This window comes from Malaya genurostris, chromosome 3 (genome assembly GCF_030247185.1).
Source record: "Malaya genurostris strain Urasoe2022 chromosome 3, Malgen_1.1, whole genome shotgun sequence".
NCBI classification, from domain to species: Eukaryota; Metazoa; Arthropoda; class Insecta; order Diptera; family Culicidae; genus Malaya; species Malaya genurostris.
Window position 1 is genome coordinate 173,979,757 of NC_080572.1, and position 17,224 is coordinate 173,996,980.

General features: G+C 35.6%; 2 protein-coding genes across 3 annotated transcripts; both read left to right on the forward strand.

The window, feature by feature from the left end:
- Positions 1–2,544: 2,544 nt before the first annotated feature.
- On the forward strand, positions 2,545–3,480 carry LOC131439628 (uncharacterized). Of its 2 annotated transcripts, none has more exons than XM_058610877.1 (2): positions 2,545–2,681; positions 2,762–3,480. In XM_058610877.1, the coding sequence occupies exons 1-2, from the start codon at positions 2,635–2,637 to the stop codon at positions 3,177–3,179; spliced, it is 465 nt and encodes a 154-aa protein (XP_058466860.1). In that variant the 5' UTR covers positions 2,545–2,634; the 3' UTR covers positions 3,180–3,480. The 2 variants fall into 2 exon arrangements, with proteins under 2 accessions (XP_058466860.1, XP_058466861.1); XM_058610878.1 differs by having other exon boundaries at positions 2,550–2,706.
- A 5,677-nt stretch (positions 3,481–9,157) lies between these two features.
- Positions 9,158–14,139, forward strand: LOC131439624 (CTD small phosphatase-like protein 2). Its single transcript, XM_058610872.1, has 6 exons — positions 9,158–9,303; positions 10,308–11,725; positions 11,781–12,172; positions 12,402–12,521; positions 12,577–12,679; positions 12,904–14,139. Exons 2-6 carry the CDS (start codon positions 10,313–10,315, stop codon positions 12,967–12,969), a joined length of 2,094 nt encoding a protein of 697 aa, XP_058466855.1. The 5' UTR covers positions 9,158–9,303; positions 10,308–10,312; the 3' UTR covers positions 12,970–14,139.
- Positions 14,140–17,224: the final 3,085 nt, after the last annotated feature.

Here is a 17,224-nt window from a genome sequence, read left to right on the forward strand (position 1 = left end):
GGGCGAAGCGAATGATACAAAGCGAATGCGTTGTATCGATTCGATTCTATGAGCTCCGTTTATGTAGTGAGGGTTCCAAACGAGAGAACAGTACTCCAAGGATGAACGAACAAGCGAGCAAAACAGAGCTTAGTGGTGCATCCGAGCATCTTGGAATCGGAACATACTGAGTCGCGCGCGAATAATACCAATACTGAAATTTTTACTAACAAATAACCTTCTCCCGTGACACTTGTGGAGTGCGCAGTAGTATATACGGCCTCTAGTAACAACAAGTGTTGGACTAACATCCCTTCCCATTCCTTAGACGGTCTACGTTCGGGTCTGACCGTCGCCGGTACTGATCAATGAATTCTGGAATTACCAGAAGATGTACATTGAAGGATAATTTATCAGTCCCAGGTCCGATAATCTAGAAACTCCCTGTACAAGTTCAGCTAATCCCGATCAGTAACGGAGTAGCAACCAGAGGTGGTCGCTCAAGCTCAAGCTCAACAACCGAGTTCTTCGATGCTCGATGATATCAATTCCTCGAATTTGACGATTGAAACATCCCGTAACAAAACACCGCATTTTACTGTAAATTTTTTCGCAAACAGAATCAATTCTAAATATTTGCATAAAACCAACTCCTGCAACGTCACTTGCTTATGTTTTTTCTTCCTCACTCCTCTCTGTTATTCCGACATAAAATGACAACTGCACTAACACATAGAAAAACGTGATCACCAGGGTATTTTACATCGTGATACCAAAGATCTAAGCAGAGATGCCAGATATTTTCATAGAAAATCTGTATCCTTTGCATAAAAAAACTGTACTAATCTGTATTCACTAATAAAATGAAATTCTTACAACAAAATGATGCTAAGATATGTTTTTCCAATAGATTGTGGTTGTAGGATGGTAGATTCAATCAGTCATTGCCGCGCTCAAAAGAATATTCAACGGCGAAGTTTCATTTTTTTATCCACATCAATTGAATTGTAATTCTATATATTTATCTAGTTAGAAATTGGTGACTTCATAATTTGACATGGAATTTCAACGCCCAATATGCAACGTCAAGTCGGTTCATATACAACTCTCAGTTTGACAGTAAAGTTTCATGATGCCATTACTTCCTTGAATAAAGTACTGTCTCTGATCGTATCTATTTCCAATATATTATCTTTTCTGTTAGTTTTTCATTCATTTGGCTTCTCCAATATATGTTTCCACTAAGTCATTGCAAAAAATTGAATATCAGTTCAAATTGGTTTCAAATTATAATATAAATGGATGTCACAGATTTCCATATTAATTTGTGATTTGTCCGTTGATTGATTGACTTTTATATCGTCACTGGAATCAAATACTAAAAGATTTTACGTTTTGAAATTTTATTTCTTAAGATTTGATCTTTTATTTATTTTTACTAGTGTACCGGTTACTTGTAATACCAGCTGGCAACTCAGCTCTGGAGACCGCTTCCATTAGAGATGGGAAATATCGAAAAAAATCAGTTATCGATAATATCGATATTTCGCAATTCAATATCGATATTATCGATAAATATCGATATTTGTCACCAGGCGAATCAAAATTTATTAAAACAAGAAAGTATATTTGATTGCAAAAATTATTTTAGGTTCACAGCCGAACAAATTACATTTTCAAAAATTGTAAAATCCCTGGACTCAAACAAGCCGTGTTTCCCGCTGTTGAATTGACTCTTTCAGCGGCAACTGATTTTGCTAGAATTATCAAATGACGCTGTGCAATAAATTTCTGTGTAATTTTCCCAATAAGAGAAAATATCTGTTTTCTCTGGTGCTTGCTCAATACGTAGCATACACGTTGCAAACAAAATACTTAACAATAAGTACAGTTCGCCCTTTAGAAGAGTTGCGTGCAAGTCAATTTTAGCAGACCCTGTCAGCTTGGAGCGAAATTAATCTTCATTCCAATAACGCCATGCACGGCATCACATTTAACATATCATGTCAATTGTATGGGCGCGTATTATTCGTGCGCGTCAACCGAATTTGACATTTCTCTCCCCTACTTCTATGTATGAGATTCAATGCGGACTCGCCTGAGGGTGCCATGCTCGCTAAAAAGGATGTTGCCAATGATTTGTTCGTGAAATTTGAGAGCTGGATATCTAGTTAATATGATGTCTTTGATTTTAGGTAAGATTTGATTTAAGCATTTGTTAACATAGCCTAAATATCTAATATTAGATAAAAACTACACGAGCGAAGTAATAATATGAAATTATAATTTTACTTAACTCTATAGCGGCCCTTACACGAGCATTAAAAATGTCATTTTAAATGATGTCATTTAAATGATGTAATTCAAATTTGTTAGAAATTTCGTCATTAGTGCACCACTACACGTTCATTAAAATGATTTTTTTTTACTAATGACATTTTTAATGACTCGTGTTAGGGCCGCTCATGGTTGCAATATCGAATATCGATATTTTTTGTCAATGCTCTGAATTATCGATATCGTTGATATCGTAGTAATATCGATATTATCGATAAATATCGATAAGTTTCCCATCTCTAGCTTCCATAACGATTTCAAAACAAAAACATTTATTGTGTAATTAGATTAATATATGCATTTGGTATTAAATGCAAAATGTTACAAGTTTGTCTATGTCAGTCTTTGCGAAGAATGCAAAAAATGTAAATGTATTCTGGAATAAATTGGGTTTCAATGGAATAATGCTTCATATATGCATTTTGCTAAATTTCTACTATTTTAGGCGACACATGATATATGGACTCTCAAGCACTCGAAGCGTTACTGCAATTAGTGCTAAGTTACAACAGTCAAAAGGAAATATTGAACTAGAAACCAAAAATGAACCTATAAAATACTTTGGTAGTTCAGCAGCTCGATGGAAGGCGGAGTATTCCCGAAGTGGTCATGTGAAAGACGATGATATTCCTTGGTACCAGCCCTACGTTGTAATGGCAAGTGTAGCAATTTTTCTTATTTATTTCTGTGTTCTCCGTGAGGAAAATGATATTGATCAAGATCTAGGACGGTCACTGTACGATCATGTTCCCGGATTAGAGGAGAAACAGCTAGTAATTAGTTATAATTACAACAAAGAACATGGTTTATCAACAATCGAGCTAGAACAGAGGATGAAAGAGCTGGGAATTAATACTGAGTAATCTGTTATAGTAAAAATATTGTAGAAAATACAGGTGTCTATAATAATCCGGACGGATTACATAACATTATTAAACTTTTTATGCTACTCCCGGCAAACGACCCACGTAAAACGGACTAAATGTACAATAAACGCACCCAATTTATAATCCAGAGATGCAATTTATACCGAGTTTTGAATGCGCATACAGATTTCACAAAAAATCATAAAGAAAATAACCTTCCCGTCTAAGCTATCTTTTAGTATTTAATTTCAGTGGCTAGATAATTTTTTTTAAATAAACGAACAAATAAAAAATTGAAGTAGGAGACGTTTGGGCCAATGTTTGATGATCACCTCTGACATACATTTATAATATAATTTGAACTGATATTCAAAAAAAAAAAGAATAAAAAGTCTGCATCATGAAACTTTATTACTGCATATAGAAATGTATGACCTGAATTGAGGCTGCAAATTAGTTGGAATTTCATGTCAACTTCTGAAGTCAACATTTTCAAACTAGATAAGTATGAATAATATACTTCAGTTTTCATCGAAAATAAATTTAAAAGATATGCACACTCTTACCCAGCGTTGCTAGGTTACCAGATTTATCTAGCAAATGACAAAGTTTTCTCCCTTCGCCTATTTTCTCACTGAAAATAAAGCCCGGTCAAAATTTTCTTGTATGTAGTTGGACCCAGACAAATCCAGATAAGGCTGTGAACCATTTCGCGGTTAATTTTAACTTTTGGTTGAAATCTGACACTCGAGTGGTTATTTTGATGTTGCCAAAAAAGCATGGTTATTTTTGACAGATCGATGGTTATTCTCCGACACTGAGAAAAATCCTGCAAAGAAAGTTCTAATATCAATTCTGTATAAAATGTTCAAAACGACGTATGTAACAATGAGAGATTCTCTTTGTTTACTTTCTCTTTTGATTATTACGGCACTCTTAGCAATCCTTCTCTTTAATTATTTACCGATAATAATAACTAAAGCTATCATCTTTTAATCTGCTCTGGAGAAATTATCTAAAAAAGCAGGAATATTTCGCAATAATCATTAAGAAAATCTCTCAATGTTACCACAGACTAACAGACATGACAGTATGAGTAAATTCTTATAAAAAATAATTTTTCGTGATGCACTAGCTCCACCTATATTGTACTGCGCGAACTATTTACTATCTGCACACCCCTTGTGTTATGTAAAAGTTTTTTTACTAGTTGGTTTCCCCTCGTTTGTCAACACCGATCAGCTGCTTGCAGGGATGCCTGATTTCATCAAAATATTTGAAAATGAATCGTCACAATAAATTATTGTATTACGTTGATAATATATTTAACTTTTTTGCGATGTTGGAAGGTAATCATTTATTTGACTCAACGTTGTTCATCTAGACTATTTTTTATTGTGTTGGTAGTTTTCACCAGAAATTAAGTGGCGGCAGACCAGAAGCAAGTAAATATTGTAACAAAACGGGTTCGATTTTGTCTTGCGTTGGAGGATGAGAAATAGGCACAATTATGTATATAGTTTTGGCAATATGTATTAAATCTGTATCCTGCATGAAATTCGCATGGACGCATACAAATCAATACATTACAGGTAATTCTGTATGAATGGCAACTCTGTTGGTAAATGAAAAAAATAAACACAGTCTAGTTGACAGACAGGATGTTTTTGATAGGGTAACGTGGCGCCATCATGACACATGTGAGTACTGTCCCAAATAAAGGAATATTCGAAATGACCGTTAAAATGATCGAAGAATTAATTTGAGTGTCCTGTCTGTTAGTCTGTGATGTTACATACGTCGTTTTGAACATTTTATACAGAATTCTTTAGCTAAAATTATTTCCAGTGCAAAATAAACCCAAATTACTTTCCATCCGTCCAATTTTGAAATGGGCCGCAGTTTTAGTTAAATTTAATTACTCGACACAAATAACCACTCAAGTATCAGACGACGACACGACCTGCCACTCGTCTATCGAAACTGTATCGCAAATTTAAGTACCCCTCAGGTACTGGTAATGTCAAAACGAAATCACCTGAAAAATTATTAAAACTGGCAACACAAGTTGATAAATTATTGATTTTAAATAACAATTAACGAAACCTTGGTTACCGCTTATTGAAGACTTGAGGAATGTAAACAAAACTAACTGCCACGAGTGTAAAATCCTTATTTCGCGGCAAGTTGCAAGTTCTGCAGCATCATTAAACGTCAGGGCAGTGGATCGATTAGTTCTGCTGGGACTCGAGCATATGAAAAATTTCTAGTAAGGCCAGAGCAATCAGGTTGCTGTATGTGACCAAGATCTTTTGTATGGAGTACCGCTGTTCCGAAACTTTTTATCAGTCCAATTATCGAAACTATCAAAATATAAACGATAAAACTGAGTCGATCCGGTATATTCGTACTATTCTACGAGATGCATGAAATTCGAGTGCAGTAAATCAAAGATACTTAAATATTTGAGCTTTATTTTTTAATCCATTCCAGAATCGCACTTCGTATACAGGAACGAATACACATATAAACCGAATTCATATTTGCTCTTTCTAACGACTTTTGAAAGTAAAACTATTTCAATTGTTCCACAAATCTTTGTATATTTGCACATCTGAGTTTGTTCCAAATCGTTCAACCCTCGTTGCTGATCAGCGTACATGTTGTAAAACAATACGCTGTCATATTTCAGACATTCGAGAAACTCCTCTACTTCTGCTTTGTTATTTGGAGACCTTCGCAAAACATGTGTAAAATTTGATGAACATGAAAGACACTTGAAAAGTGCGGGAATCAAGCTTCTTAGGATCTGATCAAAATTATAGGTTCTTAAGTGCACATTGTAAATTACCCATAAAAACAAGTTTGCTTCAAATAATTTGATAATTTATTCTCAAGCTGAAAATAGTCAGTAACTATGATTTCCCGTAAGGCGTCTGGAAGCTGTTGAAGTAGTCAAATGTCATTTCGGATACATTCAAACAATAAATTTCTTCGTTTGTTCCGTGCAGACTGGCAAGAAATTCCTAGTTTCCTTGTTTATATTAAGCTATAGTGATGATCCGGAAACTCGATTGGATATTCCTGAAAAGAATGACCAGCATCATGAATGAGTTTGATAACACTACATTATCAATGATGATGATATAAGATGACGCATGTCTGTCATGTCAAATTTGGATATTGGGCACCCAGTTCCAGTCCTAGTTCGGTTGGTGCAAATCCAAAAGGTTAAACTTGTAGGTTGTGAGAGTTTCTGAATCTGTCACCAGTTACGTTAAACGTCCCCAGAGTGACGAGTCTCCGGCCGATAGCTCGCGGCACCTTGTACAGAAAAATCTTTCGTTTTTATAATTTGGCACTGATGGCACACAATTTAAAATAATATAACTGCTTCAAAACTCTCTCAAAAGGTTTGTTTATTTATTATAGGGCTCCTTGGTAACAAGTTCGTAGCAACTTAAACAGTGTTGCTCAAGAAAATTATTTTTATCATTATCAAGGGGTCGCTATATTTATGGTAACTGGCGGTAAATCGCTCACGAACACTTTTTATTCAGATTTTCCTTCGGAGTGCCTGGTCGTGTCGTCGTATCAGATTTCATTCAAAAGTTAAAATAATCGCGAAATGGTTTACCTAAATTTTTAAGTCCGAGACAGATTTTTGAAAAAATGACCTGGCATCCCTACTTTTACCAGCCGCTACCTAATTTTGGGCAAAGACATCATATTAACAAGATATCCAGCTATCACATTTCCCGAACAAATCAATGGCAACATTCTTTTTAGCGAACATGGCGCCCTCAGGTGAGTCCGCATTGAAACTCGTACATAGAAGTAGGGGAGAGGAATGTCAAATTCGTGCGCACCATATCAGCAGCACTGTGCACCCATATAATTGAAGACAAACAAGAGAAAAGGTCCTAAGTGCAAATGAGAGCTTCTCTTTCTTTACTTTCTCTTTCGATTAGTACGGCCCTATCGGTAATCCCTCTATCCAACCTTTTACATAGAATAACGACTGAACCCATCGACTTTCGATCTGTAGTTCAGAAATTGTTGGAAAATACAGGAATAAGCCGTTATAAGCGAAAGAGTATGCAAACAAAGAGAATCTGTCATTTGCACTTGGGACCTTTTCTAATGTTTATCGGGAATTGACATGAAATGTTGAATGTGATGCCGTGCGATGGCGTTGCTGAACTGAATATTAATTTCGCTCCAAGCTGGCAGGGTTTGTTTTGGGTCAAAACATACCGAAAATCAACTAAACTGCATCTCCCCAATTTTAGGTAACGAGCGATGACCTCAAAATTTAGGTAAATGTAAGTTTGCTCAAAGTGTTATCCCATAACGAAGCACGCTACTCAGCACGACCTAATTTTGGGTAGCTTATAGAAGAGCTCATGATGATTTCTCCTCAAAAAATAGGGAAAATGTGATAAGGGCCAATAGCCACCTTTCAACATTCACTTTTGAAAGAAATTGCAGGCGAGCTATGAATAATAGAGTATAAATTTTAACACCAGACGAAAGAGAAAACTTTTCTCTATGGTTTACCTAAGACAAGACCTGACAACTGGGGCTGGTTTTGTTCCAATTTTATGTCCGAATGTTCCAGTTTCTGATTGGTTGATTTCGATAACTTCGGTAGTTAGGAGAAATCCTGTTGTGCTTAAAGGCAGTGTTTATAAGAGAAATCAAAGCCGTGCTGAAAAAAATACATACTTCCAAATCATCCAGTGGCGTACAGAGGAAATTTGTTGCCCGGAGCAAAATTAGATTTGCCGCCCCATCGTTGGTTTAGTGAGCAAAAAAAAGCTGTACTCCATTCCTGGAAAGATGACTTGAACGAGTAAAAAAAGAAGGTCTGAAGGATTGGTTTGCAAACCCGAAAATCGTTGCGCCCGGGGCGAGTGCCCCCTTTATAAAAAAAGGTAACATTGAATGTATTTAATTTCTTGTAACTTTGTTATAAATCCTATTACTTCATAATTTAATTATCCTCAAATACCAATAGAACGAATTTACTTTTACATTCTTATTGCTTACACTTGATTTTAGTAACTCAGATTTAATTTATTTTCATTGCAAGAGTTGTATTACTAATTGGATGGATTGAAAAAGCAGTAAAAAAAAACAAATAGTAGTATGCAGTTATTTTGTAACATAAGTGAGATATGTGACGTTAAATAAAACAAAATAGTAATGTCGTTTTCGCTTGATGTCAAACCTAACCCAGTTTCCACCCTAACTGCTGTCAAACCGTTTGTTTGAAGGTAGTTTCGAACCAAGTTTAAACGTTGTTGAACTAAAAATCGAGTCAGCTTCAAACCCGGTTTTTATATCAGGTTTGCTCAAACCCCCGTTGCTAGGTGCGAACACAACACAGTTCCGTGAAAAGTGTTTATTTGATTAAACTACCCTGGGTCAGTTTCCGTTTTTGCAAGCGAAAACGCCATAAGTCAATGATTTTCAATGCAAAGATTGTTTATTTATCATGGAGTGTCTGGGTGGAGTTATCAACCATTATTATTCTACTTTAAAACGATTAATACGTAACAATTGTGGTGGTCCTGAATTTTCTTGACTTAAATTAATGCATAAGAATATATCTACATCAATAAATCTGAGATCACTGTAATCGACACGTAACCAACCAGTTGAATTATTTTCAGCATGTATATGATGTCGAAAAACAGAATAACGAAGGAAGAATAAGGAGCCAGTGCTCAATTGTCAGGTCATCTCTTAGCTTTTGTTGAACGTTTATTTATTCCACCGGGCGGCTATTTTAGGATAGTTAGTTGTAATCTATTTCCTATTTTTTCTGTGTACACATCTCGATGGGCCGCTGAACATGTTTTAAGCCGCCTGGATATGTTTTGTTTATTACCCATGTACATGTCACTAACACAACTAAATGTTTCGGAAATCACTGCAACAGTATATGTGACAAGTTTGTTAATGTCAAAAAGCGTAGCCATTTTAGAAAATCAAAACAGTGAAAATTTCGGTACGTTAGTGCGCGGTCTAGAAAAAAAGTATTTTTTCTTAATTCAATCAGTCGTGATACCGTAGAAAAATGTATCTATCGAATGGAATTTGAAAGGTTTATCGGGTAAGTACAAAGTTGAATTAAGCCAACGGTGATTGTATTGGACAAAATTGCTTTTCATCTGTACTGAAAGGTTTGGTGTGAGGATTATTCCTATACTTCAGCCGAAATGCTCGAATGTTTCAGTCATGAATCAAGTGAGACTTCGGATTCGGTTAACTCATCTGGTGTTTTATGTTAATTGCATATTTTTATTTATATGCACAGTTTATCCAGTATACATTTAGATGTAGTAAAATTTTCAACTGTTATTTGTTTATAATTAAATATTTGTTTATTGTTTATGAGCAATCATGCGAGCGTGATGCGAAATAGTGCTTCCAAGCCAATGGAAGAGTCTGGTGCTTTGTCGTGATGAAAAAAATATTCATGTCTATACTATAGCGAGCGTTTTGATTTTCACTTCTAACTTTCGCCTACGCGATTTTTCGTGTTAATTTTCTTTAGGTCTTCAGTTTTGTTTCTACTATTTTCTGTAGTGATTTGAAATAGATACACTTATTAAACGACTTTGTATAACGTATAAAAGAAACTAATGTAAATATTTGAAAAGTTTTAATTGGTAAGTACCAACATAAAATATTGTTGGATCGATAGATGTCTTTATCGATGTACAATTCCATCACTAAATTTCCTACTATTGAATGTTCTGTTGTGCATCTTATAATCATAGAGTATGCTATTTTATTTATTTAACAGCATTAGTACAACCATGTTATTCAAAATTAGCTCCCTCGTAAGCCCAAAATCTTTCATAAATAAATATCAGTTTTACTAGTTTTTTAAAGTTTGATTTATGTGCCAAACAAATAAATAAATAAATAAATAATCAATTGAATTCTTGTTTTATTGTGCTGAAATATGTAATATACTGACAATATATGAATGTTATTATGATCAATATTGTTTATTTCATTCTTTTTTTAAACATGAAGTCATTTTTTCAGTGCTATATAAATTTTAATGAATGAAATTCTTAATTTACTAACTTTATATTGTATTTCTAGGAATTATGTGGCTGAGGAGCGAAACCAGAGACCGACGTTTGCGGTCCAGTGGTGCCCGGATGACCGTAAAAAATAAAAAGCATGTGAAATGCCAACAAAAACTAAAACGAATCACACCGGAGGCCGTAATTGGAACACGGAGAAGTTCGCATCTTCCTTCACCGGTATCCGGTCGCTGTCGAGCAATTGTAACATCCGTTGGTACTACAGCCATCACCACACGTACTTCGGCCCGCACGGCAAATCGGACCAGTCCGAAGCGGCCAGTTAATCCCAATCGAAGAACGAACAAATCTTTGGTGTTGACTGCTAGTAACGAAACGATTCCAGAGGATTGCAAAGAAAACTGTTGGCAGGACAGCAATGATCTCACGCTTTTCGATTCCTCTGTCAATCTGAAAAATCAGTATGAAACTACCAATCTGTACTCAAAGAAAACAGATGAGATTGGATCGCCGGACGATTGTATCAATCAATTTGGTGTAATTAGTTACGATTCGAATAAATCGGGGAACGTCGTACCGACTAACGTTTTGGGTACTCCTCAGTCTGTTGATCCATTGAAATCAAAATGCATAACAGAGTGTGATAGCACCACGGATGCAATCCTGTGCGATGAAAGTTTTCCATCAACGTCTGGATTTGGTAGTCGTCGGTCTAAGAATCCACTGGAATGCTCTCCTCAAACGCATGATGTGGTGGTTCCGGAAGTGGATTCTACAACCGACACTATCCCTGATACAACAAATGAATTGGAATCGACAGCGACTAACATCATATCTTCGTTTCCCTTATCGGCGTCTTCGTCATCCTCGTCGTCGTCCTCATCTTCATCATCTTCCTCGTTGTCATCCACTTTTCAGCCCGCAGGTTACAGCAGTTGTTCGTCAGTATCTGGTGTAGAGGATCTGCCAGCTTCTAGCAGTTATTCACCGAATGCTACCGCATCGGATTTGATCTCTATGTTCGACGATGAACATTATAAAAGTACTGCTGAGCTATGCCAGTATACCGACTTTCCTTACAATACATTGCTGACCCAAGCATTGCTGAATTGCGGTGATGTTTCTAGTCTCAGTGTAGGTTGCAGTCAGGTGCTTGCAGAAAATATGACGGTGGGGATGAATGATTCTGGTTTTCTATCATCGATCAACCCAACGGCAATTGAGAATTTGAAGGCTTTAACCAACTATCAAACTTTGAGCAGCATTGATGAAGCCGGACCAAGTTCTAGTGGTGTGTACCTAACTGAGATCGGTGTTGTAAGGGAATCCACGAGCATGGGTGATCATGGTAATGTCCAGATAGAAACAGAATCACTGATTCATAACATAGAATGTAACGAAAGGATTCCCATGTGCGGTGATGAGGGTGAGGCTGGAATGCAGTTGGAGTCCGACGAGTGCATGGATGTTGAGGTAAGTGGAGTAAGTGAGACAGTGCAAACTGAAATCAGATTCAACTATGTTTTAGGATTCCAACGACGGCCAGCAAAGGCATATGACATGGGAACCGTTCGATCCTTACGTGTTCATTAAACACCTGCCTCCATTGACAAACGAGATGCGCTCCGAGTGTCCTGCTCTGCCACTAAAAACTCGTTCTAGTCCCGAATTTAGCCTTGTGCTAGATTTGGACGAGACATTGGTACACTGCAGTTTGGAAGAGTTGTCGGATGCCAGTTTCAAATTTCCGGTGCTATTCCAGGAGCGCAAATACATGGTGTTTGTACGCACGCGACCATTTTTCCGCGAATTTCTCGAGAAGGTTTCACAGTTGTTTGAGGTGATTTTGTTCACTGCGTCTAAGCGGGTCTACGCGGATAAGTTACTCAACCTGTTGGACCCCGAGCGAAGACTTATTAAGTAGGTTTACTTGACTTTACGTTGCACTGATCTAAACGTCATATCAATTTCTCTTTTATGTCAAATTCTTCAGATAATTTTGTCAATACTGAAATCTGTTGAGATAGCAATTTGAGTTTTATGTATATTGAAATGCACTACCAAGAATTTAACTGATTAAGAAATTGACGTTTAGTTGAAAACATATATCAACGAGTATCCTCATTTTGTTCATTTTCATTTTTCGTAGATATCGTCTGTTCCGTGAGCATTGCGTAGTAGTCAAGGATAACTATATCAAAGATTTGACCATTCTTGGGCGAGATTTGTCTAAGACGATTATCATAGACAACTCTCCACAAGCATTTGGGTATGTGGACAATGAGTTTGCGTAGTTTCCAAATATGATTTTTTTGTGCTTGCAGGTATCAACTTGAGAATGGTATTCCCATTGAAAGCTGGTATATGGACAAAAATGACTCAGAATTGATGAAAATACTACCTTTTTTAGAAAGGCTAGCGGAAATGGTGAGTATTGTTTTTCTTCCCAAAAAATTAACTTGTATCAGGAAAAATAATTTCGTTAACTGGATTATAAGATCGATTATCAACTTGAAGAAAAAACTATCATTTCTTGATTTTCTATACTAGGTATAGTTTGTTTGAATTTGATTTTTATGGAGACGATTATTTCATAACATTGCGATAAACAAAATATTTTCCGGACATAGCTAATTTTTCTTTTTCCACAGAGACAGGATGTTCGACCGCATATACGCGAGAAATATCGTTTGTTTTCGTATTTGCCACCAGACTAAGATAATCCGTATTGTTCTAACAGTATGTTGACTTGTCTGAAAAGCAAAACAACGGCATCTTCTAGGCAAGTGTTTCTGTTTCCACTGCACTACTGCGAACGGTGAAACTAAATTTATACTAAACCAATTAGATAACAAAAGATACATAAACATACACATTTAGACAAAGTAAACAAAACAACAAGATTAAGTTAAAAAATGAAGCATAAATTAACACACATTTTTAGAGGCTTAAGCGTCTACATGTTGAACGACAGAAATCAAATAAAACAAATACCCGTACAATACAGATTGAAAATTTCACACATACATGATGAGAGTCCGAGCAAATTAAAATTTCGTGGACCTAATTGTAAAGGTTACTGTTTTCACTTAGTTACAGTGGGTTTAAAATCCCTGATTATGAAAATTAAGCATTAACAAAGTATAAGTTAACTGATAACAAACAAATCAAGTTAAGCGTAGAATGCAATAAGATAAACAATTTAATCGACACATGCAACATATTTAATTAGAAGCGTAGTCGTTAGCTTTACTAAAACGAAATTTAAATATGCAACATTTTCAACCATTAAGTTGTGAACATATATCATTGTTTATATTGTCCTATACAAGCGATCATTATTGTTATAAATAATTTGATATTATTTTTATTTATTGAGGAAACTTCCATGTATCATTGCTGTATATGATTAGTTTTTAAGATGATATAATTATACATTGTTCTTTCGTGTACAGAAAATCCTAGTAATGAATTTTCAGTCAAAACTAGTGAAAACCAATCGAATGATCATCCATGTTTATCCGTTGTAACTGGCGTAACAGAAAGAATGTCCTGAATTAATCCGTTTCATTGATTTATTGAATTCGTAAGAGATTTTTAATTTGGGCCATCATCCGATCATTATTAGAATGCTTGTGATGATTTAGGGTTATTGGTTTAAAAAGCACCAAATCATACCCTATCGCAAATAGATAACATCATTTGGAACTCTTCAAGTTGCTTCATCAAGAATACGAATATAGAACCGTGCTTTAAATCATTTAAGCAGTCGAGCTTATAAAGCTTTGTTTTTATCTAACAGATTGGTGGATTAAACAACAGGAACTGCGCAGAACAACTGACACAGGAAGCCTAATTCGAGAATACAATGATTATTTTCAAAACAATCGTTTTATTTTCATTATTATATCACATTCATCGAGAAATTACTATGTAGTAAAACCAAAATGGTGAACCGATATCAACAGAAAGGCACCCGAACCCGAGCTGAGTTGAGTAGAAGCTATGATGTCTTTGGTAGAAGTAGACTGGTAGACTTTGTTGTTTGTTGTGAATGACCAAGCGAGTTAAAAGGAATAATGTATCGATTAATTGTTAGCGAGAAATATACCTGAATTTTGTCGATCCGACCTATCCGGCATCGACTAAATAGAAAAGGCAGAAATGATTTTCAGTGTGTGATCGGTTTGAGAAATCTGTGTCGTCTTTTCCTTCAGGTTCTGGTTGGCGTCACCTCACTTGAGTTGACGTCGATTTGATGGCATAGCAACTTAGGCTATATTGCCAGTTAATTTCCGTGTATGGTCCAATGGACTTTCTTTTCACTGGACTACAAGCGAAAATATCGCTGTGTGGCAGCGTCGAGTCATCAAAGTACGGATAAAAATCTTTTATTTCTTGCGAAATACTCGAATTTTCTCCGGACTAACATGATGCAACGTGCTCACCCGTTGAGAAACTCACCGGAACTCGAAAATCTGTGTCATTTTTTAAATCTGTGCAGAATACTGAAAATCTGTGAAACACAGATTAATCTGTGAACCTGGCATCCCTGCCAAAGCCTAATCAAACACTGAGCAAAATACCATAGTAACCGTAACCTGTTTTCCATTGTCATTTCAACTATACGCCTAAATAGTAGCAACAACCATGATATATGACTATTCACCATCTGTACTGTATAAATTACTAGACAACAAAGACTACGACTTGACTAAACTATTTGTATTTATGACTTTTCTGGCATGGTCATCCTGACAATGGTAGTCATCTCAAATATAAGAATAGATAGTTAAAATCACAATTTCTAGTAAGGTGAAATTGCTCTCGAGCCTTGTATATATGAGGTGCTGAATAGTTATCGCTACCATGTAAATATGTCCACAGTTTAATAATGTTACCATAATTAGATACATGGTTTAAAAGACGATTATGAAGTTTGAAAACACTATTCATGTAGTCCATATCAACAGAATTTATGTAGTAAGCACATTATCGTATAGTGTTTTTCAACCTACTATGTATTACATTTGTGCTGACTATACAAATTGTCAATGAACGGGTGCACTGTTATTGTCACATAAAGTTACAATTTAGCAGAAAATGTCGTACCTGGGTAACACATCAGTGATGGATTTGAACAAAATATTCTATATTGTGACTGTGTACTTTGGTAGGTCTTGCAGGTAGGTAAAGTTTGTAGCCTTACTAGTTTCCGAGGTTGAAATTCAATTTTTCAAAAGTTTTTCCGGCAACTGTTATGTTTTCCAGTGAAATCAATATCTCGTATACGGTTTATTATTCATTATCGGTCGCTGTAGAAACAACATCAAGCGATTGATGAAAAGGAAGATTATCATTTGATTCCCGGATTCAATTTGCTCGAATCCCACGGAAAGTCGCAGGTGAGTATCGAGGTTTGCATCTGGACTTGGCTAATAATTTCTTTCCTGCTTCAGGAAAAACTCCACCGGACAGAACCTTGAATCAACTGATGCTATCAAGCAATGCTAAGCAATATTTCACCAGGTATATTGTTATTTGATTTGATGCGAAAATAAAATAGAGTTTAATGAAATTATTTTGTTGTTCTTATTTTAGAATTTAAATTCATAAAACTTTTTAACATTAGCTCATGTTTTGCTGATCTTCAGCATTGTTGAATCAACCACTGCCTTTAGTTTCGAAATAACTAGAAGTGAAATGTCAAAAATACCATGACTCTGGTTATAGCAAGAACTACAATGTAAAAAAAATATTCGGTCATGGTTAGGCTAACCATCTCAATCGTATTAGTTATTCATACAATACACTGTTCAATATTACTATTCTAGAGCCGATACCATTCATAGTAAACATGAACTTGACCATTGTTGAAATCATCTGATTTCATAGTCGGCTGAAAACCACTATACGCTCATGGTCAAGTTGGCACTCTATATAGTAACAGTTACCATTTTATTTTTCTGAGTGAAGCTTCTGGGTAAAATCAAACTGCCACCTTAATTGAAGAATTCAATCAGCGTGTTCACCACGAGATAGCGTGATGGTGATTCTTTTGACAGATTTTTTGATCCGACTTCCGGATCCGGAAATATAGGGTAAAGTGTGTTGAAAATTTTATACCATCACTGAAAAGAGCGAAAAACCGTAAAAAGTTTACTAAGTCGACCTCAAATCTTTTCCAATTGATAGTTTTTTTCAGTAGACGGTCAAATAAATCTATTTCGATTATTCTTTTAAGAATCGAAGAAAAATAATTTTGAAGAATACCACAGTATTATATAGGTATGATAGTATGATTGATATGAGAAAGGCATCATTACACCACTAGGTGGATTAAAACAGGTTTTTAAATTACTTGAGTTTGAACGAATGCAGATGGTAAAATCTTATAATGCAGAACGAACGCAGATGGTAAAATCTTATATTTATGTCCCGTTCACACTTCTGCTGGCTGCCAGCATGCTGGTGTCAGTGTACCGCCCTCTTAGGAAAAAACGTTCAACGGTGGTCCTTCGTTGGTCTAATACTTTGGATCATTGGATACAGTATGATTTAAAACTGTCCTATATGCTTGAAAATCTCAAATGAAATCTAAAAATAATAAGTTCACATACAGATTTGATTCGGGCGAAGCCGGGGTAAAATAAATGATATAAAAAAATTCGGGGTGATAGAACATGTGTGAATAGATTAATAATATTAACTTCGATCATAGTTTATTAGCCAATCCCTAAATCCATCCATGAAAATTAAGAGTTATCCAAAATTATTTTTAATTCATTTTACGATTTCTTCATAAATATGAATCAAATATACCAGGGAAAATCTAACGGGGAAAACAAATTGGAAAATTGACACGCGAATACAATTATGTAATGAAAGTTGCGAAAATGTTTCCGCAGAGATGGGACACGAAGCCGTAGCTAATTTCTAACCGGGGGAATTGTTTTACCAATTAAAGTACCC

Bases quoted from the DNA above. Each gene is read 5' to 3' on its own strand.
- LOC131439628 (XM_058610877.1), top strand. From the start codon at position 2,635: ATGTTACAAGTTTGTCTATGTCAGTCTTTGCGAAGAATGCAAAAAAT. The intron at 2,682-2,761 runs GTAAATGTATTC...CTACTATTTTAG, and splicing joins TTGCGAAGAATGCAAAAAAT to GCGACACATGATATATGGAC.
- LOC131439624 (XM_058610872.1), top strand. From the start codon at position 10,313: ATGTGGCTGAGGAGCGAAACCAGAGACCGACGTTTGCGGTCCAGTGGT. The intron at 11,726-11,780 runs GTAAGTGGAGTA...ACTATGTTTTAG, and splicing joins ACGAGTGCATGGATGTTGAG to GATTCCAACGACGGCCAGCA. The intron at 12,173-12,401 runs GTAGGTTTACTT...CATTTTTCGTAG, and splicing joins CCCGAGCGAAGACTTATTAA to ATATCGTCTGTTCCGTGAGC.